The 27,331-nt window shown below is 36.9% G+C and overlaps 3 protein-coding genes and 1 pseudogene across 7 annotated transcripts; 2 read left to right on the top strand and 2 right to left on the bottom strand.

Annotated features, from left to right (window-relative positions):
- Window positions 1–7,065: 7,065 nt before the first annotated feature.
- Window positions 7,066–9,496, bottom strand: LOC107740112 (alcohol dehydrogenase class-3-like; annotated as a pseudogene).
- A 1,359-nt stretch (window positions 9,497–10,855) lies between these two features.
- adh5l (alcohol dehydrogenase 5-like) lies at window positions 10,856–16,014 on the bottom strand. Of its 3 annotated transcripts, none has more exons than XM_016552420.1 (11): window positions 15,732–16,014; window positions 15,426–15,533; window positions 14,921–15,022; window positions 14,518–14,665; window positions 13,579–13,666; window positions 13,255–13,474; window positions 12,905–13,165; window positions 12,589–12,721; window positions 12,346–12,484; window positions 11,136–11,205; window positions 10,856–11,014 (listed from the first exon to the last, which is right to left on the bottom strand). In XM_016552420.1, exons 2-10 carry the CDS (start codon window positions 15,441–15,443, stop codon window positions 11,181–11,183), a joined length of 1,134 nt encoding a protein of 377 aa, XP_016407906.1. In that variant the 5' UTR covers window positions 15,444–15,533; window positions 15,732–16,014; the 3' UTR covers window positions 10,856–11,014; window positions 11,136–11,180. The 3 variants fall into 3 exon arrangements, with proteins under 3 accessions (XP_016407906.1, XP_016407907.1, XP_016407905.1); XM_016552421.1 differs by having other exon boundaries at window positions 15,426–15,487; XM_016552419.1 differs by having other exon boundaries at window positions 15,783–16,014.
- Window positions 16,015–16,118: 104 nt separating this feature from the next.
- tmem144b (transmembrane protein 144b) lies at window positions 16,119–21,634 on the top strand. Of its 3 annotated transcripts, none has more exons than XM_016552417.1 (12): window positions 16,119–16,295; window positions 16,512–16,634; window positions 16,704–16,826; window positions 16,902–17,001; window positions 17,805–17,885; window positions 18,384–18,465; window positions 18,602–18,675; window positions 18,953–19,071; window positions 19,252–19,296; window positions 19,524–19,621; window positions 19,711–19,768; window positions 20,586–21,634. In XM_016552417.1, exons 1-12 carry the CDS (start codon window positions 16,169–16,171, stop codon window positions 20,750–20,752), a joined length of 1,197 nt encoding a protein of 398 aa, XP_016407903.1. In that variant the 5' UTR covers window positions 16,119–16,168; the 3' UTR covers window positions 20,753–21,634. The 3 variants fall into 3 exon arrangements, with proteins under 3 accessions (XP_016407903.1, XP_016407902.1, XP_016407904.1); XM_016552416.1 differs by having other exon boundaries at window positions 19,177–19,296; window positions 20,586–21,633; XM_016552418.1 differs by having other exon boundaries at window positions 19,177–19,296; window positions 19,711–19,764; window positions 20,586–20,752.
- A 45-nt stretch (window positions 21,635–21,679) lies between these two features.
- gask1b (golgi associated kinase 1B) lies at window positions 21,680–26,331 on the top strand. Its single transcript, XM_016552415.1, has 4 exons — window positions 21,680–22,762; window positions 23,914–24,122; window positions 24,250–24,476; window positions 25,270–26,331. Exons 1-4 carry the CDS (start codon window positions 21,961–21,963, stop codon window positions 25,475–25,477), a joined length of 1,446 nt encoding a protein of 481 aa, XP_016407901.1. The 5' UTR covers window positions 21,680–21,960; the 3' UTR covers window positions 25,478–26,331.
- The last annotated feature ends 1,000 nt before the right edge of the window (window positions 26,332–27,331 follow it).

Genomic DNA, 27,331 nt, shown 5'->3' with positions numbered 1-27,331 from the left:
GCTAGCTTATGTTGATAACCCTTCTAATCAGTTTGAACAAAGAGGCTAAAAGACATAGAGGTCTCCAAATCAAGGGAAATTCATGTTTTTAGTGTCATGCAAGCTGGTTTTGAGCTTTTTTTAAAGGCACATACATAAGCTCGGCTTTCCACTCTGAGCTCCAGAGTCCCCAATAAAGCTCCTATCACAGAGAGGATATGGGGCATGTTTATCTTTTCTGACACAAACCTCAGCGTCTCACAAATTAAACCACCCTTGCACAAACAATACAGCCCATGATTGTCATGCCCTCATCAGCTTTGTGTCGTGATGAGGCCTCTCAGCGTTGGATTGGTGTTGATTTAGTGTTTCTCTGATCTTACTCACAAAACTGCATCTATGCGTAGAGCCTACGTTATGTTTATTTTAGGTCTGATTTGTTGTAAGTTTTCTAAAAAATAATAAGTAAGCAAGTAAAAATGCTGCCTGTCTACCGTTCAAAAGTTTGGAGTCAGTACATTGTATTTAATTAAATAAATTGTATTCAAATTTTAATTTTTTTAAATTGCAATTATTTTTTAAATATGAAAGTAATTGTATTCAAATTTTAATTACTGAAATTGTTTTTTTTCTTTTTTACTTTTTATTTAGTACTTTTATTCAGCCATGATGCATTACATTTAGATTTAATAGATTTCTATTTCAATTAAATGCTGTTATTTTTACAATTAATACGCATCACGAATTCCACAAAAATATAAAGCAGCAAAAAAAGTTTGAAAATAAGACTTGATCAGCAAATCGGCATATTAGTATGATTTCTGAAGGAGCATGTGACACTGAAGGTTGGAGTAATGGCAGCTGAAAATTCAGCTTTACATCACAGGAATAAATGGCATTTTAAAATATATTAAAATAGAAAACAGTTATTTTTAAATTGTAATGAAATTTCACCATATTACAGTATTTTTGATCAGATAAATGCAGCTTTGTTGGGCATAAGTGTCTTCTTTCTAAAACATTTTCAAAATCTTAGCTTATCTTCAAAATTAGCATCTACTAAAATGACCCCCAGGTGAACTATCCCTTTCAGCACTCTTTTAAAAAGCTGAAATAATCCACACCCCATCTGAATTGACCATTTAAATCTCTGATTTTCTTTGCAAATTTGCGTGGCAAAGTTCTCATGCGAGGAGAAGGTCTTTGTACTGAGAAAAAAGTGAAGGATCTGTCCCCTAGCACTCTGGTATTGAGAAGGCATTACATATTCACAGGGGGGGATCTAATGCAATTATGAGTGTTTACTTACACCATGTGTGGCCCCCTTCTGCTGCTCTGTGCCACTGGCTGCCCAGGCCAGCCAGGAGGAGATGAAAAGACACAGAACGGGAAGCCAGTGTGGCTCTGTTTGTTTTGAGAATTTAGCCCATCTCCCCTCGTGAGAGGCGCTATCTGAGACCCCTGCTAATTAAAGTTACCCAAGAAGGGAAGAGAAAGAGATGTGTTTGGATATGAACTCAGAGCGAGAGCGCACCAAAAGTCAAAAGTGAGGTGGAAAAATATACATAATGTATGATGTGACAGCAAGTAGCCTTGTTAGTTGAATATGAATGTTTGTTTAAAAGATTAGCTATGGCTTCTTTATTAGCAGCCATCCCAGGAGGTCTCCCTTTAGTGTCTCATTACTGATGCTGTGCACACTAGGGCCACCTCAATTACCTTAACCTCAAATATTGTCAATTAAAACAGGAGGTTGTTTGTTTCTTCTTTTATGTCGTCCTTTCGTAGTTATTAGTCCCCTCGTGAGATAAGCTCCGTGCGCGCCTAGGGGGACGTGTAGGCCCACTTTCCCAACTTAAACATGCTGCTTGTTTGACGTTTTTAGATTTTGACTTTGTACCTGGGGACCTTGGTGACATTTCACGGGTGTGTGTTTTGTGGCAGAGTTGATATTAAGCAAATCTGCTGCTGCTTATATTTGCTCTTAGGGATTTTAAAGTGTAAGCAAGCACAAGCGGGAAAGGTTTCCGACCACCTGAGGGGGGAAACGTTCGATATTTGCTAAATAGATAGAGCCTCCGAAGGCACTTCCAGTTTGAGGTTTAAACACACACATTCCTCCCCCATATGCAAACGTTCATATTCAATAAATGCTCTTCTTCAGGTTTAGCCAAAGTAACACTGTGCACCTTCATTCAAACATGAGTTGACCTTCCATTAAAAACCATTATCTTATGTCACCTCTGCTGCTCTACACTACAATAAAACAGGGTAGATCTTCATGCCGTGGATGTGTAGATCATCAGATAAAATGACAAATCCATTGGAAATCTCCAAGCTGCATATGGTGTAAGATTTAAGCCAGTGAGACTGAACCTAAGGCCAGGCTTAGCTGAAGGTAACAGACAGCAGATATTCTAAATGTCTCTTGTGCCGTCTGTATCTCTGCTGTGTGGGAGGCAGACAGAGAGTGGTGTTGCTAATTTCTGTTTTATTTATCTCTCCACACCCATAATTTTTTGTGCAACATGTCTGGGTACGATGCAACAAACATATTTATCTGAGTATGTAAATTTTGTTAGGCAAGACTATGTGTCATGTAGAGAATGAAGGGTGCTGAGGCCCTTCCTCCCATTTACAAGGCTGACTGTGTTTCTTAACACTGCAATTGTGTAACTGCTCCTCAGACACACATGCTAACCATCCATTTTGGTGGTGTATGTGGGTGTTTTTTGTGTCCCTTCACAGCTATTACACAACATGACCTCAAATCTTGTACGTGAGTATTAGCAAACCGTCATAACAAACAAACCTTAGCATTGTCTCAAACCTTTTTTTTCACCAATGTTGGGGACTAGCTTAAGATCAGAGAGTTTCATTACAGTTTTTTAGAAGGCTGACAGCTGTTTTCACACTAGGTTCACTTTTCAAGCTAATTTCTGATTGGTTGTTCAGGCAATTTATGTATATAAGGTGGTTAATTTATTTATTTGAGTCTTTGTGCTGCATTTGAAGTATATTAGTATTTATAGCTATTAGTTCATTACTATGTTTCTGAATAGTAAAATAGTGTTTGTTCATGATATATTAAATGTTAATTTATACAACTTGAAATGTATAAATTTATTTACACTAAGGCCTACTTTTCAAATGTTTGGTAATGTTTATGTAAAATGTTTTTAAGGCTATAAAATAAAAATTAAATAAAATAAAATGTTGAATTTTCAGCAGCTATTACTGCAGTCTTCAGTGTCACATGATCCTTCAGAAATCATTCCACATTTATTATTATCAATGCTATCAATCTTATTAGTATCAACAGTTGTGCTACTTATTTTTATTTTTTATTTTTTGGTGGAAATAGTGATACATTTTTAACTTAATGCATCCTTGTTGAATAAAAGTATTATTTCTTTACAAAATCATATTGACTCCTTTTGAACGGTAGGGTATGTATAAATAGCATTAATGTTCATTGTAGTGCATGATACAGCACCTAATGCATTAATAATTTTTAACAAATTTAAGCTTATTGTAAAGTGTTACCATTATAGTGTCTAAATAGATTCCTCCGCACTGCTTTTGTCATATACAATCCTGAAAGGATAAAAGGATCGTTGTACTTAATAAAGTAGATATGTACACAGTCATTTCACCAGTCAAATAATTATAATTTACTTCCTTTAAAATTCCCAACAGGCTATGCTAATCCAATGTCAACCAACTTCAGACGAGGAGATCCGCTGCAGTGCAGGTGTGCAACTTCAGTATTGCTGACCTCTCCTAACCCTTCCAGGCACGTTTAAGGGGTTTCCCTTGCTAGAGCAGCCAGGACTGTGTCACTGGATCCGGGTTTGCTGTGTTGAGCTTTAGGCTGGGGATGTCTGAGGCATTGGCTGGCATTAACACTAATGGCCCGATTTACTGCTAAAACAGGGCCTCTACCAGGGTGGTCTTTCCCCGACTTAGGGACGCATTCTTCCATGGCAGTTTGGGCTTTGTGTTCATCTGAACTAGGCCACTGTCTTTTTCTCTGAACTCTCTCTCTCTCTCTGTGTGTGTGTGTGTGTGCTGTCTGTCTCTCTGTCTCAGGTACTTGTTTTAACGTTATCATTGCCACTGAAGCTTGAGTGTACCATCAATTAAGACAATCCAGAGGTTGTGTTTGTTCATGTTCTCCGCCAAACCCTTTGAGCTCTGAGTAGCACACGAAAGGAGACATCTCTCAAAGCAAAGAAATGCCAAAGAATACAAACAACCAAAGCTGAAATTTATGCCTCAGCACCACAGAAACAACTTCAAATGAACATTCAAATAGACAGTCATATATATAATGAATCTTGACTCATGCACAGGACACAATGGCGTTTTATTTGCTCAATTTCCACATGAGAGAAATACCAACTGGCAAAGTCTTCATCTTGACACATCTTGATTTACCTGTGCACATAAATCACTGCGATTACTAAGTAAACTGACATAAATACATTTACATTTCAAAGGCATTACAAATGCGTTTTTCTACATTCAGATCAAATGAATCATGGGATTTGTCTCTCAGTTTGCGTAATGTCATTCACAGTGACGCTCTATAGATTATGGTCCAGATCCTACATGGTCTGATCAGTTTGTCTTATATTTTTCAGCACCTAGGCCACCTGGGTAGAAATGTGTCTAACTACCCATGACAGTTTGGTTAAAATAAAAGAGTCTGCTGTATTTCTGACACAATTTCGTAGAATATCTTGTACAGAATTTATTGTACAGAAATGTTCTTTATCCTTGAGGCTACCAGTTGAAATTATAGAGATAATATATTGGTTAAAGCATGCACAAGAATTTAAAAATTGGTTCTTATGATCACTGGAAGACCTGCATTGTGGCCAGAGTTATATGGCTCTAGGATTTACTGCACCACCACCTAGCAGTGTCACACATTCAAACACACAGGTGCACCCCCACACACATTTGAACACCCTCACACACATTAAATATAATAATTAAGGGAGAAATCTTTTGATCCCCATCTAAATATTGAGGAAGGCAACTCAGCCCCTTTGACATTTTTTCTCTTCCAGGCTATATTTGCTCAGCAATATTTACCTATGCTGGCATTTCCGTTGTTTGTCAATTTTCCTTATGAGGCTGTCATGTCAGTCGGAATGATGCACGGCGCTGACTACACATTTGGCAGGGTAAATGCCTGATATTTGCCTGGACCAAGCTCATGTGAGAGGAATATGTCTCATATCCGTCATGGTAAGCACACAGGACAAATCGTTATTCTTCATTAGAATCTGATACTCCATTGCTTTAGTTGAATCTACCTTCTATTTGTACGTCAATCACGTTGATGAAAAACACACAAGGCAGCCTAATCAAAGGTCACACCATTACCATAGACATGTGACTTATTTAAATTGGCATGGAATCATTTTTGAACATTTAAAATAGAAAAGTTTACTTCACATAAAATACAAACAAAATACATTTATTTGCTTTGATAAAACATATCATCGCTTCAGACAATTAAGTGAGCATTCGAAACACTCCTTGACAAAACTGATTTAGGTTAGCCTAAATAGATTTTCCTGTGAAGTTCTGTGTTCTTAACGCAGATGAAAGGATGTGAGGGATAAACGTACAGTCTTTATAATGGCGTGCAATGTATAAAGGTTCTAAATCATGTAATTTTAAAAACTCATAACTTTAAAAACTGTTTTATTGAGTTTTTGTCTACAGTATGACAAGACCTCCAATGTTTTGTTGAACATTTCATTGAACATACTTTTGCATTAACCAGCAGATGTCCTCGGCATGCGGGGTGTTTGTAAAAACGAGTCATTTTGGAAAGCAATGGGTTCAACTGATTCAAGGCTTTGAAAATATACTTAATTTTGACGATTCATTTGAACAAACTGATTCAAAAGGCCCATTCATTGAAGAATTAGACATCATTCGTTCTAATTCCAACCAACCAATCAACCAACGTCTTTACTGCTAAAATAATGATCACAATAAATGTAAGGTTTTAAAATTTCACAACGCTATACCCTCTACTAGTAACATAAAAGTGTAGTTTTTTTTTAATCTCCACATCTGCCAACTAACTGAAAATAAACAGCCTGAATGGCCCAATTAACTAATTATAAATCTTTGTGTATTTATTTTATTTTGAGAAAAGCTTGAATGAATGAGAAAAAATGCAGGATCTCTCTAAATGCATATTATCTATAGTGGGCCTTTGTAAATTTGTCCTGCATCCACAAATGAGCTCAGTGAGCAGGCACCTGTTGCTACTTGTCTTTTATCTTTTGATGTCTCCATTTTTCAGCAATATTTCTGAAGAGCAAGAAAAACTTTGAATCTCTGATTGATTGCACGAAATGGTAGGGGTAGGGTAAATGTGAGGGAGACTTTGCTTCATTTTCCATTTTACGTAAAGATGGAAAAGGGGGAGGGGGATCTGCCAAGAGTATTCATTTGATCTGAATGGAACTACAATAAACCAAATTCCTGGACAGCCATCCCAGTTCATCATGGAGAGGCATTCCCTAGCCAGCCTTTTGTCTTTGGCTCTGACAGGCCACAACTGCTATTCTAACCCTCAAGAGCATGTTATATTAAATCAATATATAATATTACCAAGGTCAACATGTAACCCTTAGTGACACGAACCCATCCATCTCCCTATGACAAAATTCTTTCTATTTTTCTAGAGACTTCTCATGTCCCACTAGAAGACAATGAAGGCTGAGATGATAATATTATTGTAGATGGAAACTGGTGGATATGGTTTCAAAGGGCAATAATAGTATATGTAGTTAAGAGACAGGAGTGCTCATGGTTTTCTCTGCAACGATGTAGAACATAAACACATGAACACTTAGCGGATATTGAGCCAAGCCTTGGTGATATGAAATAATAAAGGTTAGAGTGAAGTAACTCACGAGTCTCAATGCAGACAGCATACAGAAGACAAAGGAAGTGAATAAGGATGTTTGTAGTACAAGCTTGCCATCTACTGGTAAAAAAGAAAAGATACAACCAAATCAAATGCATCAGAATAAGCTTTATTGTATGAAACAGGTATATTGTGCCTCAATACATATTCCTTGGGAGCATTTTAAAGAAGCATATCAGAAATACAACTCTGTACAGTACATATTAAACTATACTGAATATGAAATAGCTGTGTGACGTGACAAGTTTATTAATGTTTACTGTACAATTATGTTGAATAGGATTTGGGACCAATGAGATCTGAACTGAGACCTATGCAGCTTTATTGCATTATAGCGTTGCATTATGACAACACCGATTCTTCTCTGATTGATGTAATGTCAGAACAGAATATAAACACTTCTGTTTAAAGACAGTTACTTCATCTCACATCTCGATCACGGTACGAATACTGAAAAAGAGAAAGAAAGAAAGAGGTTAAGTGCATGTATGTATGTATATGTATAAGTGTATGTATAGATATAGAAATAATTAGACACCATAACAAAGAATTTCTTCTCTTGACTAATGTGTGTGGTATATGACCATTCCAGAATACTGAAATATGTCAGGCATACAGTTGTAGCAATGCTTAGCACAATACAAGATCATTAGTAGATTCACAGAACTTACCTCTTCCCAGTGATCATAAGATCGAAGGCCTGGTTAACCTGATCTAGAGTCAGTCTGTGTGTCACAAATTCATCCAGCAGAAGCTTCCCACTCATATAATCCTGTACCAACTTGGGCACTGCCTCAGCACTCTTCCAACCTGTCAATCAGACAGGAAGAACTGAGTAGTTACTTTAAATTGCAGGTGTTTTCCACTAATACACAGTGAAATTAGAGAGGACTGTAAAATGATTAGACCTAATTCTCCATATCACATCAACCTGGTGCTGCAACATATAGGCTACAATAGATCATCATAAGATATATTTTAATTTACCAGGCATGCTTTACCGCCAAAATAGGAGCCTTTTAGAGTTTTTTTTTTTTTAGAGTAGAGCCAGATTCTACCTGGGGAAGACAATGACAAAAAAATATAACACGTGCTACAAGCTGGTGGGATGTTATTTTTATCTTATGGAAGTGGAAATCACACACACTTTGCCTGTGTTCACTGCTGCTCCATATCCTGTAGACACTCCACAGCCCAGCAGACAGACTTTGTCCAGTGGAGCATCTGGGTGAATCTTGGTGACATTGTCCTCTGGCACAACAGTGTATTCAGAGAATGTGCTGACACCAATAAACTGGTAAATCTGCTGATTCTTGCAGGTGATCCTGCTGGTGCCATCTGCAAGAAGACATTGCTGATTTGTCTCCCTAGGAAATAAAGAGGGTCTAAATCAGTGTTTCTCAACCCTGGTCCTGGGCGCCCCCCAGCACTGCACATTTTGCGTGTCTCCCTAATCAAACACACCTGATTCAACTCATTAGCTCATTAAAAGAAACTCCAGGACCTGAAATGGGTGTCAGATAAGGGAGACATACAAAATGTGTTGGGGGGCGCTCAGGACCAGGGTTGAGAAACACTGGTCTAAATGGAATTACATTATCACCTACCTCATGAATATAATCTATGAGTTCAGAAGAACAAAAAACATCACACAAACATCGCTCAGTAACATTAACTCACCAGTTTTTTGTACAGAGGTTTGTCTTTGGACTCAGACAGCGTTCGCATTGTCCACACTGTGGCACGATTAGAGGAATAACTTTATCTCCTGTAGATAAATGGTTGAATGGTAGTGAAGTGTTTTGAGTTAGAGCAAAATTTAAAGGAAAAAAATATTTACACTAAATGCTTTATGTATTATTTATTTAATTAATTACCACAGATTTTTTATTTTTTTTTGCATTTGCATTTGCTTGTCATACTGTACATGTTTTTATTACATTTTTGTACTTATGCAAAGGTAAATTGAGGTACAAAATGAGGTACCTTTGGACATCTTTGTGACACCTGGACCAACACTTTCCACCACTCCTGCCCCCTCATGTCCCAAGATCACAGGAAAGGGCTGGGGATTCATTGTTTTACCAACCTCATGGAGGAAAGTCCAGTCTGTGTGGCATACTCCAGATGCTATTATCTGACATTGGTCAACTGATAGTCATTAGTCTGATATATAAATACTGCTTAGTCATTCAAGCAACATCACATTGCAAGTCTACATATAAGTGTTATATGTAAACAGATTATATGCAGACATGGCCAGTGAAGTGTAATGGACCTACTGTACCTTAATTCGTACTTCATGTGCTTTGGGAGGGGCAACTTCCACCTCCTCAATGGAGAACGGTTTTCCTGGTTCCCAGGTCACTGCTGCCTTGCACTTGATCACCTTAGAGAAAGAAAAGCAAGATCTTAATGTTATTTGTTTCAGTCTTTTAAAAAAGACTATGAAACCTTACCTATTTATGTCCTTACCTTACCCTCAGTTTCCATGCTAACCACACACTTTTAATACAATGAATCGTTTCCAATGTTGTCTATAAACTGCCTCCTAAAAGGACATGAACAACAATTAAAAAAAAAAAAGAAAATGCTGAAACTTGTTAAAGTTTTTTTTTCCTCCATAAATTGAACAGGTTGGAAAATGGTTTGTTTCAAAATGTTTCCAAAATATATGATAGTTCTTCTGGCATTGCATTAACACATGATGTATGTAACGCTGTTTTTTTATTGTCACATACAAATAACATATTGTGGTTTTTAAATATGATAATTTCATGGCTAATTATAAATATACATGCATTCTTGCAATATTTTAAATATTTGTGAGGGCATAATTTACTGTTAGTACCATCCCACTTTAGCTTAACATGTTAAATGAAAGGGGACAGTAGCTTTCATGTAAAGTGGGTCACTTTAAAGCTATTCTGATGGATTATCATCATTAATAAACTGTTATGAAACATATCAGACATTAGTTAAAGCCTTGATTCCACTAATATTTGTATCTGTGCACATAGGCATGACATTGCATATATGGTATCATATGTGTTACTCACCCCTGAGTGGTGTAGCAATAAGGAAGTATGCAAGTGCACTATATCATGTTACATTCATTCAAGTTTACATTACGAAGCATGCAACACTTTTCATAGTAGAATGCTAATGTTTCAAATGCAATTTTTTGTAAACGGTACACATTTCTTAAACATTAAATCTACAGGTACAAATCATTGCGTAATATTCATGCTAACACTATACTAATGAATTTTCAAATTAATTTACATTTAGGGGATTGTGACGTCCCTCAAAGCTAAAATGTAGTTTTGACTAGTTCACAGTATTTAGAATGCATTCAGTAAAACAGATGACTTCATGCACAGATTTACAGTTTGCAAATGTTTGTATGCTATTAATAACTTACACGCAGAGCTGGTTTTGTCAGGGCTCAGGAGAGGACCTGCTGGTACTAGTGCACTTTGTACTAGTTCACAGCTGCTATATGATAATTCAAAACGTGTTACTGGCTGATTGACCAATACAGCAGCTGAACAAAGTCCTGCTTGCATGTGATTGGGTGACCCGCAGATAACTACAGTATGGGTCAACCTTCCTCTTCCCAATGGCGGCAAAAGCAAAACAAGTTTGGTCATGATCAGCATATATTGAAGACCCATGGAAATTTGCAACACTTAACTGAAGGTAATTCAATGACTGTAAGCCTAAAAGAAATAATAAAAGTTAGACCGGCGAAATTTTACACTGTTGGTCTCAAGGCACACAGAAGGGAGAGATACACTTGCTGTACAGTGTACATTGAGAGAAAAGAAATTGAGTAAATAAGGATGTCCTGCAGTGCAAGCTTGCCATCTGCTGCTAATAGAGAAGAGATACAACCAAATCAAATTCAACAAACTTGGCTTTATTGTGTGGAACAGTTTCTGATCATAACAGACATGGTCTTTGTATTCTCCTTGAGACACAGTGAATGTGACTTCTCCTTTCCTTCGGCACCTTTAATTCGCTGTGCCTGTGTACTTTAGCCAATACATACAGGCAGTGAAAAGGGACCTTTGGATTAGTAGACAGATAATCATTGTCTTTTTCTTTGTAAATCTTGCAAAACAGTCTTTTATACTAGTCTGCAAAGTACATAATGACATTGTGAGGCTTTAGAGTTAGAGGAACCCATCAAAATACTTGAGTTGTTTGAAGGATATTGAGCATCATCTCCATTTCACATCTCAATCACTGACCGGATACTAAGAAAGAGAGAAACAAATGAACAAATTACATACGTTTTTTGCAAATTGTTCATGCCTAGACTTTTTATTGTGGGATTTGAAACTATAAACAGAGAGAGAGAGTTTGCCCTATGTATTTTATAAATGTATTCATTCATGCATTCATTCATGCATGATCATTTAGTTCTCTTAAACCCCGCCCCTCCACAATAAATTTTTTTTCAATAATCTGTTACACACAATACAGAAGAAAAGATCTGTCACTACTTCAGTTTCATCATAATTTAATATAATATTGCAATACCATATGAACATGCCCGTAGCCGGCTATGAGGTCACCGAGGTCCAGACCTCTGTACATTTTTCATGTTCAAAAATTAAATTTGTTCTCTGAATGACTAATTTTCTGTTTAACACTCCACATATGAGTGTCTGCATGTATAATTTCAGTTTATTTTTTATTTATTTCTCGCTTTTTATTTGTTTTAATAACAATATCTGGCAACACTGCATCGTTGGCACTTAAACTGACAGTAATCAAAAAAGCCCACGGATAGGTTATTGTTGACAGGATTCACATTCGGTAAGGCAAATGCAAAAAATATCATGATACTATCTGTCAGAAACGTTACCAAACGTTATCAACGTTATCAAAAACAGTTATCATATACAAAGTTATCATCTATATAGCAATGGCAAACTATAATAGTAATATGTAGCTATTGTTGCATGACTAATAAACAACTGATAAAATTATCCACCCTATAGTAAAGTATTAATCAATTTTGATGCAATAAATATGGTATAATTTAACAATGTTCATCCCTCCAAAACAGAGAAAACATTTTTCACATACCTGTCTCTTTTAAAGTGTTAAGTGTATATAAAGTTGTGTTTGTAGAGGTAATTAGCCTATAGCACAATTCTTAACCCCACCCAAGACCCAATTTTCAAACCCTGGCTACGGCCATGCATATGAACTGTGAGAGCTATTCTAAAGATGAATGAATTTTTATATAATATATTAACATTTGATTATGCTGAACATTACAGAATATGACAAGATTATTTAGCATATAAGATAGGCAACATTTTCTTGTGTTTTTCATCATAAAACAAATCAATAATTGTGTTCATTAATAGATGCAAAAAACTGACCTTTTCCCAGTGATCATGTGATTAAAGGCCTGGTTAACCTGATCTAGAGTCAGTCTGTGTGTCACAAATTCATCCAGCAGAAGCTTCCCGCTCATATAGTCTTGAACAAGTTTGGGCACCGCCTCAACACTCTTCCAACCTGTCAATCAGAAAAACAACAGGTTAATTACTGAAAAATTATTAATTTTGCGCATTTACCATCCAAACAGCTCACACTACACTAAATACATGGAAAGCATTTACCTCCAAAATAAGTGCCTTTCAGAGTTCTTCCTAGTAGGATATCCAGGGGGGCCAGAGAAAGTTCCTCCACCTCAATCCAACCCACAATCACACAGATTCCCCCTGCAGGACTGCACGCTTCCACAGCAGCCCTCTGGTCAGAGGAAATTGTATTAGTTCAATTAACCTCAGGGCACATACAGTAAATGACTTTCTTCTACATGGCAACTTGACTTGCTTATATAAACGACACTGAAGAACATCTTTGAAAATTACAGCTCTACTAATAAACTTACAGTTAATTAAACAATAATACACACTGGTTATAGGAACTTACCATTACTCCCACATTCCCCACACACTCAAGACAGAAGTCAACGCCACCATTACTCTGCTCCCTCAGCACCTCCTGAATGGGTTTACTGTGGTCTTTAGGGTTCACAAACTCAGTTGCTCCAAAAGTCTTGGCGATCTCAGACTTGTCTGGATTGATGTCAACAGCGATGATCCTGGAAGCACCAGCAGCCTTGCATCCCATGACAGCTGCCAGTCCAACAGCTCCCAAACCAAACACCGCACATGTAGAGCCAGATTCTACCTGGGGAAGACAATGACAAAAAAATATAACACGTGCTACAAGCTGGTGGGATGTTATTTTTATCTTATGGAAGTGGAAATCACACACACTTTGCCTGTGTTCACTGCTGCTCCATATCCTGTAGACACTCCACAGCCCAGCAGACAGACTTTGTCCAGTGGAGCATCTGGGTGAATCTTGGTGACATTGTCCTCTGGCACAACAGTGTATTCAGAGAATGTGCTGACACCAATAAACTGGTAAATCTGCTGATTCTTGCAGGTGATCCTGCTGGTGCCATCTGCAAGAACACCCTGTTGAGTTTTGTCCCTGGGAGGAAGAGAAAAATACAGTTAACATCTATTCAAAAGCAGATGAAAAAAATACATAGTATTTACTATAAATAAACAGTGTATTATAATTATTATTATAACCAGTCTTTGGTGCAGAGGTTTGTCTTTGGACTCAGGCAGCGTTCACACTGTCCACACTGTGGCAGGAACAGAGGAATGACTTTATCTCCTGCAGATATATAAAAATTACGTGCTCTGAAATAATGCATGTCACATGCCTACACACTTCTACATTCATGTATCTAGGGCAAAGTGATTAAGATGAAGCAATTGAGAAATCAGGGCCCGTATGTATAAAACTTCTCAGAAATGCTCTTAAGAATAGTCTTAAGCTTTGACTTAAGTGTCAAAAAATTCTTAGTAAAAAGTAGGACTTTTCTAAGAGTAGGAGACTTTTATCAAGCTAAAAGCAACTTTCAGTAGTCTAAGTCTAAGACTGATTCTTAAGTGTTGACTGAGGTGACACTTAAGTGTTGTGAACTAAGGACTACAATGATGTCAACACAAAATGACCTACCTCAACCCCTGAATCAGCCAATAGTGAGCCTGCTCATGTAAAGTCACAGCAGCACAACACCAATCATTTAATGTAACTACAATAAAATCATTTAATTAAGACACTGAAATATTTTAATATCTAAATGTTTTTTTTTTTTTTAATGCTTTGCATTGTGCATTTTCTATTGGTTTTCTATTGGTATGTCTCCTCGTTTACAGTTGGAGCAATGATGTGAACATGAGTTCAATCAGTGGCTCCAACAACTCCATGAAAGCCCACAATCCTCATAAAAGTGGCTTGTTTTTGCAATATGGTTTTAGGAACCTTTATGAATCACTCTTATTCTTAAGTCTAGGAATAAGAGTAAAATTACGTCATTCTTAGAATTTTGACACACTTAGGACTAAAATTTTACTCTGAGTGGCTTTATACATACGGCCCCAGAACTTACATTTAGAAACATTTCATATCTAGTTAGAAGTAAGAATATTAAAAGTGTTTATGATGGATTTTTGGTTTACCTTTAGATACCTTTGTGACACCTGGACCAACACTCTCCACAATCCCAGCCCCTTCATGTCCCAGGATCAAAGGAAAAGGCCGTGGCTTCATTTTAGCAACATCATACAGGTAAGCCCAATCTGAGTGGCATACTCCAGATGCTACTATCTAAAAAGAGTTGATGAAAAGACACTTCTTAGTGAAATAAAATAATACGTGGTTCTTTGAAAGCACAATAAAAAAGAAACATTTAAATACAAATATTTAAATATAATTTTTAAAATAATGGTCAATTTAAAAGCATACAGTTCATAGCAAGAAATATGGTTATTCTCGGGCCTATTTTTAAGTTGTGTTTTAAGTTTAGGTTTACATTTATACTACATCTAGCCTAACACGATAAATGTAGTGTTATGGATCTACCTTAATTCGTACTTCATGTGCTTTGGGAGGGGCAACCTCCACCTCCTCAATGGAGAGTGCTTTTCCTGGTTCCCAGGCCACTGCTGCCTTGCACTCGATCACCTTAGGAATAAAATTATTATGCACTACCATTCAAGCCTTTTTTTTAAATGACAGATAAGACTTTTATAATGTTACGAAAGATTTCTATTTAATGCTGTTATTTCTATTTATCAAATAATCCTGAAATGCATCACGGTTTCCTCAATCTATATTATGCAGCACAACAGTTCCGTTTTGAACATTTAAAATAATAAGAAATATTTATTAAGCACCAAATCAACACATTAGAAGGATTTCTTAAGGATCATGCTGTTGTTTTAAATTGTAATATTATTATTTTGTATTATTATTTTTTTTTTTACTGTGTTTTTGTCAAATAAATCTAATAAATGCAGCGTTGGTGAGCTTTAGGGACTGTTTTAATTTGCTACAACAATACATTAATTCCCTGTTATGTCCTTACCTTACCCTCAGTTTCCATGGCAACGACACACTTTTGATACAGTGACTGTGGTCTTTCGTCTGCTATAGACAACGTTGCAGAGATAGAACATTTATGCCAGTTAAAATGCTGAAACAAAAGCAGAAATAGTCTGATGATTATACAAAAAAGGTTATTCATGTCAAGAATTTTTCACTGCCTACTAATTCCAGTAGCTACTCTTGTCAGTCTACTGTGCTATTAATCTCTTACTTCACATTTCAACATTTTACCATTCAAAAGGACGTTAAATACAGGAAATACATAGTATTATTACTCTTAACTCACTCAGTGATTAATGTTGGTTGGGGTTAGGCTAAAGAGCAGTGTTGTTGGTACCTCTTTTCTGCATTGCATGTGATTGGCTAACCGGCCTCCTTCTGCGCAAGGCTGGCGGAATCAAAACAAGCTGGAATGCAATCTCCATCTAGTGGAGCTGTTTGGAAACTGCGTTCAATTTCAAGCAAAAACTCACCCCAAAATTGTATTTATGCTTTTTATACCCTCAGTTACAAACCCGTATGACTTTCTTCTCTAGACACAAAAGGAGAGTTAAGTCACCATTCCCTTTTTTTTTTGTATGAACTCTAATGACAGTAAATGGTGACTGAGGCTCCTTTAAAGAAAAATAAGTACCTCCTCACAACACCCTGATTGGTTAGTCGGGCAGGATAGTGGGGCCAATTAATGACACCTGGTTTACAACAAACCACTTCACTGCATTCATGCATTGCCACAATGACAAATGTAGTGCTTATCCCCTGAGTAAAGGGCAAAATAGGACACCGATGGCTTTACTAGCTGTAATTGTGCTTTTTGTTGTAAGATGCTGTAGCACATTGTCAGCTGAAGGTATATTAAATGTTAAATATTAAAAACAAAGTAAAATATTTTGATTGATCTATTGTTGACTGACATTATGCTGCTGTGTCACCTCTGGGTGTGTGGGCTTGGCAATTGCTGTGCTTAGAAAATAATCAGTCGCTCTATTGCAGACAGTTATTATGCTTTTTTGAAACATACATGCAACAAGTGGGTGGTCAACCTTCAGTTTTGTTTTATACCTAGAGCCTTTGTCCTCTAATGAAGCCAGTAGTACAGACACCACTTATGGCTTTGTGGCCTGTGTGATTGCAGTGCTGTTTTATGGAAGTTATTTCGTTCCTGTTAAAACAGTTGATACCGGTGATGGTGAGTTTAACTTTTATGCTTCAAGCCAACATTTGAATGACCTTGTGCTAAAATCTGTTGTCTCTACAGGAATGTTTTTTCAGTGGATTTGCTGTTCAGCTATATGGTTTGTTGGACTGGTTACGGACACATTGTTTCGCCCCTCCAGAGCCCATCCTGCTGCTATGCTTGGAGGAGCACTTTGGGCCACTGGTAAATCATATGTGTGAGTGAATAAACCTGTGTTTAATATATACCGATGTTATTTGTAACCGATTTACCTCTCAGGAAATATAACAGCAGTCCCAGTTGTGAAGTTTATTGGCCTTGGACTTGGAATTTTGCTTTGGGGATCCAGTGGATTGCTAATTGGATGGGCAAGCTCAAGGTAAGCCGGACTGATGTTTGACAGAAGGGGCTTAAACTAGGGATTAATTGAATTTCCTGATGTAAAACTTTGGATCATGGATTTCCATGCTGGCCCAGGCTAGTTTATGCCATTTGAGTTGGTTAAGCAGTCCATTGGTGACATAAGCAAATACTGAGAACATTTGCTGAGAAAATACTGAGAACAATTTCTTGATGCAGCTTAAATCATTGCAAAATATGCAATGTTAAGCAATTTATGTAAGATGACAGATCATTGTGATTTTTTTATATATATATATATATATATATATTATTTGTGCTTCTTTTTAACTTTAGCTCATCTGTAATCAAGTAACCGGTTCTGTGATCTGAATGTTTATTTGCATGCCTTTTTGAAATTTAGAGTCTTACTTTTTCTCAGTAGTATGATGTTGCACTGGTTTAGTGCACGTTTTAAAAATATTATTTTAAGCTGTAACACTTTAGATTGAGGTTCCATTTGTTAACGCTAGTTAACTACTTTTGTTAACACGGACTAACAAAAAAAAAGTGCTTCTAAAGTATTTATTAATCTTAATGCAAATTCCAACATTTACTAATGCATGATTAAAAATCAAAAGTTATAAATGTTAATATTTGTTATTATTGGACCTGAGCTAACATAAACTAGCAATAAACAGTTGTATTGTTATTAACTTTAACAAAGATTAATAATGTAACTGCTCATTGTTGGTTAATATCATGGGACCTTATTGTAAAGTGTTATCCATAGTTTTAATTAAAGGCAGAGGTGAATTTACCTCTTAATTCATTCCTTTCAAGGTTTGGCTGGTTTGGTCTGAATCCAGAGGAAGTATCCAAACCAATACACAATTATTGTGGAGCTGGCCTTTGTCTGCTAAGGTAATGAGAGAGCAGGCAATGTGATATCCTTAAGCATTAGTTGTGTGCATAGTATTTGAAGGCAGACCATTAAGAGGATATTTCTTTGGTTAATGATGGCTGAAATTTTACAAAGTAATTGCGTGTTCTCAAAAGGATGGCCAAAACCCACGGCCATGGAAAGGAAATGCTGCAGGCACACTGATTTAATATGGTTAGACAATATTTCCATCCCGAAAATTTTTCTAGTTCACTTAGGAGTTACACCTCACAAAGATCCTTTTGAGATCAAAGAGCTGCTGTCTTTACTCGCCTAAAAGTTTCTCTGAAATTGAAAATGTAATATACTATGTAAGGCAGGATAAATCTCCTCCTAAGACCTGAAGTCACTTTGCATTGGATCCACAGTTCCATCTGATTTTATGGGATATGGAATAAAAACATCCTTACCTTTTATTTATTGTGAGAGAGAACCCTGTGGTACAGTTTTTATGTAACACAATCATGTCTTTGTTTCAGTGCCATCATATTCTTTTTTGTGAAAAGTGATGTTCAGAAACGCACATCTGCCGAATCCATGCCTTTGTTGATTGATGATAGGGTAGGTTTGTTAAGGCTTTTCCTCATAAAGAGCTATTATGATTGTTTACGCAGAATATTGTTTTGTGTATTATGTCTTCGATACACAAATCTTTGCTGAGATTTTGTGCGTACGTGCATTCACACATCGTCTTCAGAGGTTGAATCCAGACAGCACAAGCCCCAGTGATTCATGGGTGGACACAATTTCACCAAAGAGCAAGAGAGTGTTGTAAGTATTTGTAGGCCCTCCAAGTTCCTTTTTTTTTTTTCTTTGCTTGCAGTTTTCCTCATATTTCCAGTCCATCAACACTGTACTGGAAAGTCTGAGTTTGATGGCTTCTGTGCTAAAATATTCTTGCACTTTTTTTTTGTTTAATCAATGCATTTTTTATATTACAGTTTTGAATTTACATCTATGGTATTTTCAGCTTTAGATTCTAGTATTGTAATATATCTGGATGATAAAGATCAAATCTATGGATTTTCATGATATCCTCTTGTTACAGTGGCTGCATCTTGGCCGTATTTTCAGGTGTCCTTTATGGTTCTTCTTTTGTGCCTGTTTTCTATATTAAAGTCCATGCCACAACCAATTCAAGTATGTTCACTGGATCCAGTCAGAATGGTATGTGTATTAGTTAAATTAAAAGTGACATGCAGTTGTACTACAGCTTAATGGGATGTGTTAAAAAAACAGTTAATGGGCTATTTTTTTTGCTGTCCATTACAGAAATTGACTACTGCTTTGCCCATTACAGTGGAATTTTCCTCACGAGCACAGTGTATTTTCTTGCTTATTGTGCAGTCATGAAGAACAGGCCTCGGATTTATCCCAGAGCCATCTTACCTGGTAATTAATGTGCTTTCTATTGCATCGTCTTTATTTAAACTTAGATGAAAGGACCATGTTGCCTTGTAACATCATCACAGTTGTGACTATATATATATTTTTACATGTACAGTGTACATTCAGGCTCTGAACACAATACATTTGTGATACAAAATATTCCTCCAGAGATTCTATCACCTTTCTGCTGAATATTGAGTTCCTGTGTTCAAGTAAGCTCTTCCGTGCAGGTTTTTTGAGTGGCCTGATGTGGGGATTAGCCACATATGCCTGGCTTATGGCAAATTACTACCTTAGTGCAGTGATCACATTCCCTATAATTAATGCAGTAAGTATCATGAAAAAAATCTTTCATGTCCTCATTCACCTTGCATTGCAAATTGTATGTAATGATAGTGTGTTCTACTTTGCTTTCAGGGTTATGGCTTAGTAGCTGCTCTGTGGGGAAGTGTGGTATTTAAAGAGGTCAAAGTAGGTAACATAAAGCTATTTGTATTAATTCAGTGTTTTGGATGGCATTTTGATATGATCTAGCTTGACACTTTTTCAAATGAACTTGAGTATTTATGTGTTGATTTAACTTCAGAGAACACAATTATTGAAATGGCTATTGTTTTTACATTTACATTTAGTCATTTAGCAGATGCTTTTATCCAAAGTGACTTACAAATCAGGACAATGGAAGCAATCAAAATAAATAAAACCGCAATGATATGCAAGTGCTAGAAATCTCAGTTAGCTTAAGGCAGTACACGTAGCAAGTTTTTTTTTTAATTATATAATAAAAAGAAAACCGATAGAATAGAAAAAGAATAGAGCAAGCTAGTGTTAGAGGCCTTGTTTGCTTTTAATTGTATAATAAATAAAAAGAAAACAAATAGAATACAAAAAGATTAGAAAATCTAGTTAGTTTTTTTTTTTTTAAAGAAAATAAGCAGTTAGTAAATTAATAGAGTGCAAGTCTAAAAGGGACAAAAAAATAAAAGAATAGAATTAGAATAGAGAGTGCTAGAGTTAGAGGGTCAAATAAAAATGGAAGATATGTGTTTTTAGCTGATTTTTGAAGATGGCTAAGGACTCAGCTGCTTGAATTGAGTTGGGCAGGTCATTCCACCAGGAGGGAACATTTAATTTAAAAGTCTGTGAAAGTGATTTTGTGCCTCTTTGGGATGGCACAATAAAGCGATTTTTTTATTTTTTTTAATATTGATTAATTACTCGTAATAATAAAGGAATTAAGTGGAGTCAACTTCTGTTTAGGCTTTCCTAACAAACTGATTTTATTTCCTCAGGGACTTGGGAACTTGCTGCTGTTTGCTTTGGCTTCTTGTGTTGTTCTGGCTGGCTCCCTGTTAACTGCCTATTCAAAGATTTGAGTCTGTACGTTATGTTACCACAAGGTGGCAACGGTGGATCAAGTTTTAAGCCAAACTTGCATAAGGCCTCTGCAGTTGCTTAGTAGCCCTTGATGTGATTTGCACTTTCTTGCTCTAGCATTTTAATTGCTATCAAAATTAATTCAAGGTTTTGTGTAAGTTCGCACATATTTGAATTAAACGGTTTCCCCTTTCTGGCTATAGGCTATGTATATAGCTTTGTGTTTATATTTGTTGTATTTTCTCAACTGAGTCTGAAGCTTTTCATCAGGGTCCAAGAATTTTTTTTTTGACCACTTAATTTTCATGACATTTTATCTCTCCAATAAGACTCTCTGAAGACAGACTGACAAAGGTTGGACAAGCGCTTATGAAGATATGTGTATATAATCTAGAGTACAGTCTAAAGTGCTACAGTTTAAAACAATGCATTCCTGATGTACATAAATTACATAGTCTGCACTGTTGTTCCTGTATCCTGTTCTCTTTACTGGAGCCCATCATTATTACATGTTATTGCTTCACTGATTGACACCAGTAAATTCAAGTACAGAACATGTCAAAACAACATTGTTTACAAGCAGGTGTGCACAAGCAACTTCTTCCTGGCGGAATATGCTATTGTAATTCATTTTTAAGGTCTTCCTGACAGACCTGGTTAATGAGCTTTCCTGTTTTGTATTTTAGTATTGTTGTTGTAAAAATAGAGAATAAAATAAATCAGCCCAAGATGGTTTGCTGAATTAAGAGGGTCTCCCAGCTGGACCAAGCTAGTGGTCAGAAGGTTTTGTTGGTCAGAAGTGCCTTAAACCCTTCTGAAACTTGTGTTTTCCAGCAAGAGTGGATAAGCGCTCCCTCACTAAGAAAATAAAAATACATAACATAAACCAGCCTTATTTGGTTTGCTGGTCCCCCAAACCACACTAAAACCAGCAAACACACCAGCTTGTACTGTTTTAGATGGATATTTCTCAGCAGGGTCAGCAAAGAAATGTACACAGAAATATATACATTATATGGAAAATGTGACTAGTGTAGTTTGTAATGACAGCGTTCTAGTCTCTTGCGCTTGCAGATGGGGCGTAAGGACAAGCGACATTCTTGTTAGTTTGGGACTGTTATCTCAGCTGATCCGGCATCGGGACAGTTGTCTCATTCATGCTGGAGCGGTTGCGCTGAGCGGACCATCTGGAGCTCCTGTCTACCATCAATATGTAAACGAAACGAAACGAACGCTATTCCAACGTGGATAAAAGAAAATCGACTTAATCATGCGCAGACACTCGTACCAATGGATACGTATTCGACTCGTCCTGGAAATGTCTGGGACTCTTTGATTTATTTGTCAGTTTCGTTTTTGAAAGTCTGCAACTGTTGGAAATATTCTGCCGTTCGGAAGTATTTGATTATAGCAGTAGTGTGTTTTGTTTATTTGTTTTTCACCGTTCGTGTTAGTCGCACGACTACTCGCCAGGACAAACGTCCTGATCTGTGGACTGGAAATAGCGTTTATTCTCAGAGTAAAAATGTCCAGGACCCCGCTGATGGGGAGGTGAATGAGTCTGTGAGCCCGACCAGGTCTAATGTGGTGTATATAACACTCAAATCTAAGCGGCACAAACCGGCTATCATCAGGGGCACAGTGCGACCCAAACTCCGGAGAAAGAAAGTTAAAGTGAGGCAGCAGGGTGGCACACAGGGCAAGGCGAAGGATGCGGGGCACAATACAAACACCGTTAACAAACGACTGGGATATTCTGAGCTTGATGGCAGTGACACTGGTTATTCAACTATAAGGATATACAGTGAAAGAGCTCCTCCATGGTTCAGCAACGATGACATTACTGCCATGCGCTTTCTAGCCGATTGTAAAATTACGCAAATTGATGAAGTGGCACCTCGGGGCTTCTCTTCTTTAATTTTATTTAAAAGTGCGACAAATGGCACGGACGATGTTGATGAGTGTCGTAAATGTTGCGGTATTGTCAAGCGACCCTTGGACATGAGTGAGGTGTTCGCCTTTCACCTGGACAGGATCTTGGGACTGAACAGAACTTTGCCAGCTGTCAGCAGACGATTCCACTCTCTTGGAGGTAGTGTTCACTGTAAAACCTGTTTTTCCGAAGTTGTAAATAAAACAACGATTACTAGTGTGCGTATTACAAGAAAATACTATTTTAGCCTTTCTACTTCAAAAATTGCACGTTTAATTAAATGTTACTTCCCAGTTCTTTGCAATTTACTAGCAAATTTTGAGTGAAAATTGTTTTTTCCCCATTTTAGTCTTTTTCCCCTTTGTATTTAAATAAACCTAAAACTTTTTTAAATTTATTTTTGTCACTGTTTATATATTTTATATTGTATTTTATTTATATTTATTTGATGTTTTATTGTATTTATTTAATAATTTTAGTAGCAGACACTGCATTTTATTTCATTTTGGATTAAGTTAGTAAATAATATAGGCCCGGTTTCACAGATGGGGCTTAGTTTAAGCCAGGACTAGGCCATAGTTCAATTAGGATTTTAAATAAATTTTTATAAACATGCTTTAGAAAAAACATTACTGGTGTGCATCTTGAGACAAAACAAGGGCACTGACATATTTCAAGATCAATCAGTGCAAGTTTCTTTCAGTTGAAACAGCTCAGATTTACATTTTAGTTGGGGACTAAGTTTAAGCCTTGTCTGTGAAACCGGGGGAATGTGTACCAAAAAAGTATTTGGAAACTTAGCCTACATTAAAGGTTTCACAGACAGGGCTTAAACTAAGCAAGGATTAGGCCATAGTTCAATTAGGACATTTGAGTAATTTTTATTAACATGCCTTAGAAAAAACATTACTGGTGTGCATCTTAAGACAAAACAAAGGCATTGATATATTATAAGATCAGTCAATGCAATTATCTTTCAGTTGAAACGGCTCAGAATTACATTTTAGTATTGTCTGTAAAACGGAGGGAAAATGTATAATAACATTAGATTAAAAATACATACAAAAATTTTTTTTAGCATATTTTGATTTAAAGTCATTGTAAAATAGCTAAAAAAAAGTGTAGTTACCTCTGAGAAAAGTCTGAGGAAAGCTTTATTAATTTGTCATATAATGAACTGCAATGAAATTTGTGTGGATTTTACAGACTGGGGTTTTTGTAATTGGGAGCCTTTTCAGTGTAACCAAAAGCTGTCATGATCTATTGACAAAGCAAGTATGACTGATGCTGACTTATTAATCTTGTTTCAGATGGTCAGCCTTGTCCAGTGGTTTTGTGGGACCCCTCTTTAAGCCCAGAAGTAGATCAACCTTCTGAAAAGTTGAACTGGGGCTCATATCAAACCTCTCTCAAACACAGGTGCTGGCATCGGGGCGTCATACCTAAACCAGAGTGGAGCTGCACCAGCATCCACCACCACGAATGGAGCAAGATGGTAGTCTTTGATTTCCTCCTGCAGGTACTCCACTTTTATCAGTGTCTTTCTGCGTTGCAACTTTGTTGATACGCAACATTTGTTCAGAAAAACAACTGAAACATTTTATTTTACCTTAAATCCTTAAAGCAAAAAGACTGTTTCTTCTCAGATTTATGAACGCCTAGATAAAAACTGCTGTGGATTCAAGCCTCGCCCAGAGGACACCTGTGTTGAGCTTGGTCACCATGAAGAATGTAGAGACAAGGACAGCATAGAGCTGAGACACATAGTCCACCGTAAACATGACCCACACCACCTGGTTTTCTTCAACAACAAGGGCTACTTTGACCGAGACGAGGGGAATCTGAACTTCAGGCTACTAGAGGGAATCAAAGAGTGAGTAAGAGTTACAGATCAAATATGACCACTAGATTTTTCATTTGTATCTCATAATAACATTGTCAAAAATCACAGAGATTTTGCAGAGATACTGCGCAAATGTTCTTTTTAAAAACATATCATTCACACATACCTGTATTCAATTTCAATTAAAATGCCTTGCCAAAGATTTAATTCATTGAAATTTCAAACTTATTTCCTCAAATAAATGAATCCTTACAGTTTATTTGATTAAATTACAAGTCACCACAGGTTATCAGGTTTACATAGACATTATTACGGTTTTAAATCAAATATATTTTGGGCGTCTTCTGTTCTCATCCTTACCGGACAATCTGAGGTGGTTTGTAATTGCTGTAACTAAGACTGCAACTGAATTCATTTCGGTGAGGCCACAAGTTTGGGCTTTCAGTAAGCCAACACCTCCACAACAGCACTGAATACGTAAGCAAATACATATGCCAACAATCTGACACGTGCTGTCTGAGCTAAGGGATTCTGCTGGCAATGCTGCTAATGTGATATCTCTGGGAACGCAAGCTCACTTGTGCAATAACATAAATCAAAAGAAATGATGGGCCATTGCTGTGTTTGAGTATCACTGCTTGCACGTTATCTGCATTACAGCTGGGTATTACATAATAGGCTAGTTAGCAGTACAGTTTAGTTTGAGGGGATTGTGAAAATGGTATAATGATTTTTTTTTTTTTTTTAATGTAGATAACTTAGTTTGTTTTAATAATTTTGGAGTGCATTACCATATTCCTTTAATATTTTTTTCCCCTTTCAGACTACCAGATCAGTCTGTGTCAGTGTTGAGGTCTCAGCGTCTCAGGGAAAAGCTCCTGCAATCGCTGTTTCTCGACCAGCAGTACTGGGACAGTCAGGGTGGCCGTCAAGGCATTGAAAAACTCATTGACGTAATTGAGAGAAGAGCCAAAGTCTTGCTCACGTACATTAATGCTCATGGGATTAAAGTAGTACCTATGAACTCTTGACAGAGGGGAGCTTCAGCTTTCAATGTGTAAGACAAACCACCAACCTTTTGGTTTCCAATGATCGTTGATGTTTTCGACAGATTAGTATATGCCAATGAAGACCTGCTGAATTAAAGCTCTTTCAGTCCAAATTCTATGCACTACAGAAATTAAGAGCACTTTGTGGTGTTGTAAGTGCTGCTCCCATTTAAGAGGAGAATAAATTATAGTTACTGGGCTAATTGTTGGCACCACTGACATTCCACAAGTTAAAGGCACTGTAAGTGATATGATGTTTCGTTAACTTCTACTAGCCTTAGCTTCTGAATTCAACTGCCTCTGCCTCTTCTGTCCAAAATCCCGCCCACTAATGACATGTCAGCAAACTTGATGTAAGCAATCTGAATGCTCAAACTGAGTGTTTTGTTTAGCTGCACATCGATGTCCCACAGCTAGTCTGTTTTGGTGTTTACAGAGCTGTAATGTTGTCACAGAGAGCAGTGCAATTTCTCAGGACACCTGTTTTAGTTATGTCAAAGAGTGAGTGCTATTCCATAAACAATACCAAAGCACTTTTAATTCCAATGTTATAATCAATGCATGCTTCGCTCAATATGTAGTTTCAGTCAGTTATTAATTTCAATCTGCAATTCAGCTTTATAAGAACATTTCTGCTATAATCTGCACGTTTTTTCTGCTGTGATGATGGTGTTCATGATGAATGTTCCAGCATAATTGTTAAATCTATTAATGTTGCACTTGTATTGATCACTGTGAAGATGATATGAATCTTCTTTCATACGAATGGCTGTATTCATTGTGCTCTCTGAAGTGTTTATTTTTGTACTGTTGTTTGCGCTTGTAAAAAAATATACATATATAGAATAAAAGTGTTACATATCAGTTCATCGCAAAATCATTTCAATATTACATGAATTTTTAGCACCACTGTTTGTCAATTTTGAAAAAATCTTATAATCTTTGAAATGGTTTGAAAAGTACTTTATACCATGGTCTGTCTGAACACTCGATTCTGATTGGCTGGCAGATGCAGGAATGCATTAAAACTGTTTAATGCACAGGTAGTTCCAAGTCAGTTTAATCACCATTGTATATTAATCGGCTTCGCGTTGGGTGGTACTTGGCTTCCACGTCATGCATTAAAATCTTTTAATGTACTTGGCTTCCACGTCATGCATTAAAATCTTCTAATGTACAGCTAGCCGTGCCATTTAAAGGGTTAGTTCACCCAGAAATGAAAATTCTGTCATTAATTACTCACCCTCATGTCGTTTCAAACCCATAAGACCTTCGTTCATCTAAGGAACACAAATTAAGGTATTTTTGATGGAATCTGAGAGCTGTCTGACCCTGCATAGACAGCAACCCAGTCGGTCGGTCGGTCGGTCTTTCTGATAGACTTTATTGTCTTCAAACATCTTCAAATTTTTTTGGCCAGGCTTTTTCAAGCCAACTTTAAGGTTTGTCATCAAATTTTACTCATCACTTTAAAAGCATTTGGTTCTGTATTCACTGTAGCCCCTGAACAGCTAGTATGTTCATTTTCATGCTAGGAATCATTCAGTTTGAGTGCAGCTGTCTTCTTTCTTTGCTGTTCCCTTTCTTATTTGCGTTTTGGTTTTCCAGCCAGTCAGTTCTCAGAACCTAAAGTGACCCCTTTTAAAAGTGTACAGACACATACTTACCCACAGAAATGAGCTCAAGGGTTCTTTTATAAGTGTGAAAATACTTAATGTTTGGCAGCACTACCCAGAATGCATTTCAGATGTTCTGCTCTGCACAGTAGACTTGCTGTGTCTTGCCACACACTTTGCCAGACAAAACCAGGTCATTTGGAATGTCAAATCACCTCTG

The sequence above is a fragment of the Sinocyclocheilus rhinocerous genome, unplaced genomic scaffold, assembly GCF_001515625.1.
Source record: "Sinocyclocheilus rhinocerous isolate Xijiao unplaced genomic scaffold, SAMN03320098_v1.1 scaffold584, whole genome shotgun sequence".
Classification (NCBI taxonomy): Eukaryota; Metazoa; Chordata; class Actinopteri; order Cypriniformes; family Cyprinidae; genus Sinocyclocheilus; species Sinocyclocheilus rhinocerous.
Note: the sequence above shows the minus strand (reverse complement) of the source record. Positions and strands in the feature narration are given on the sequence as shown.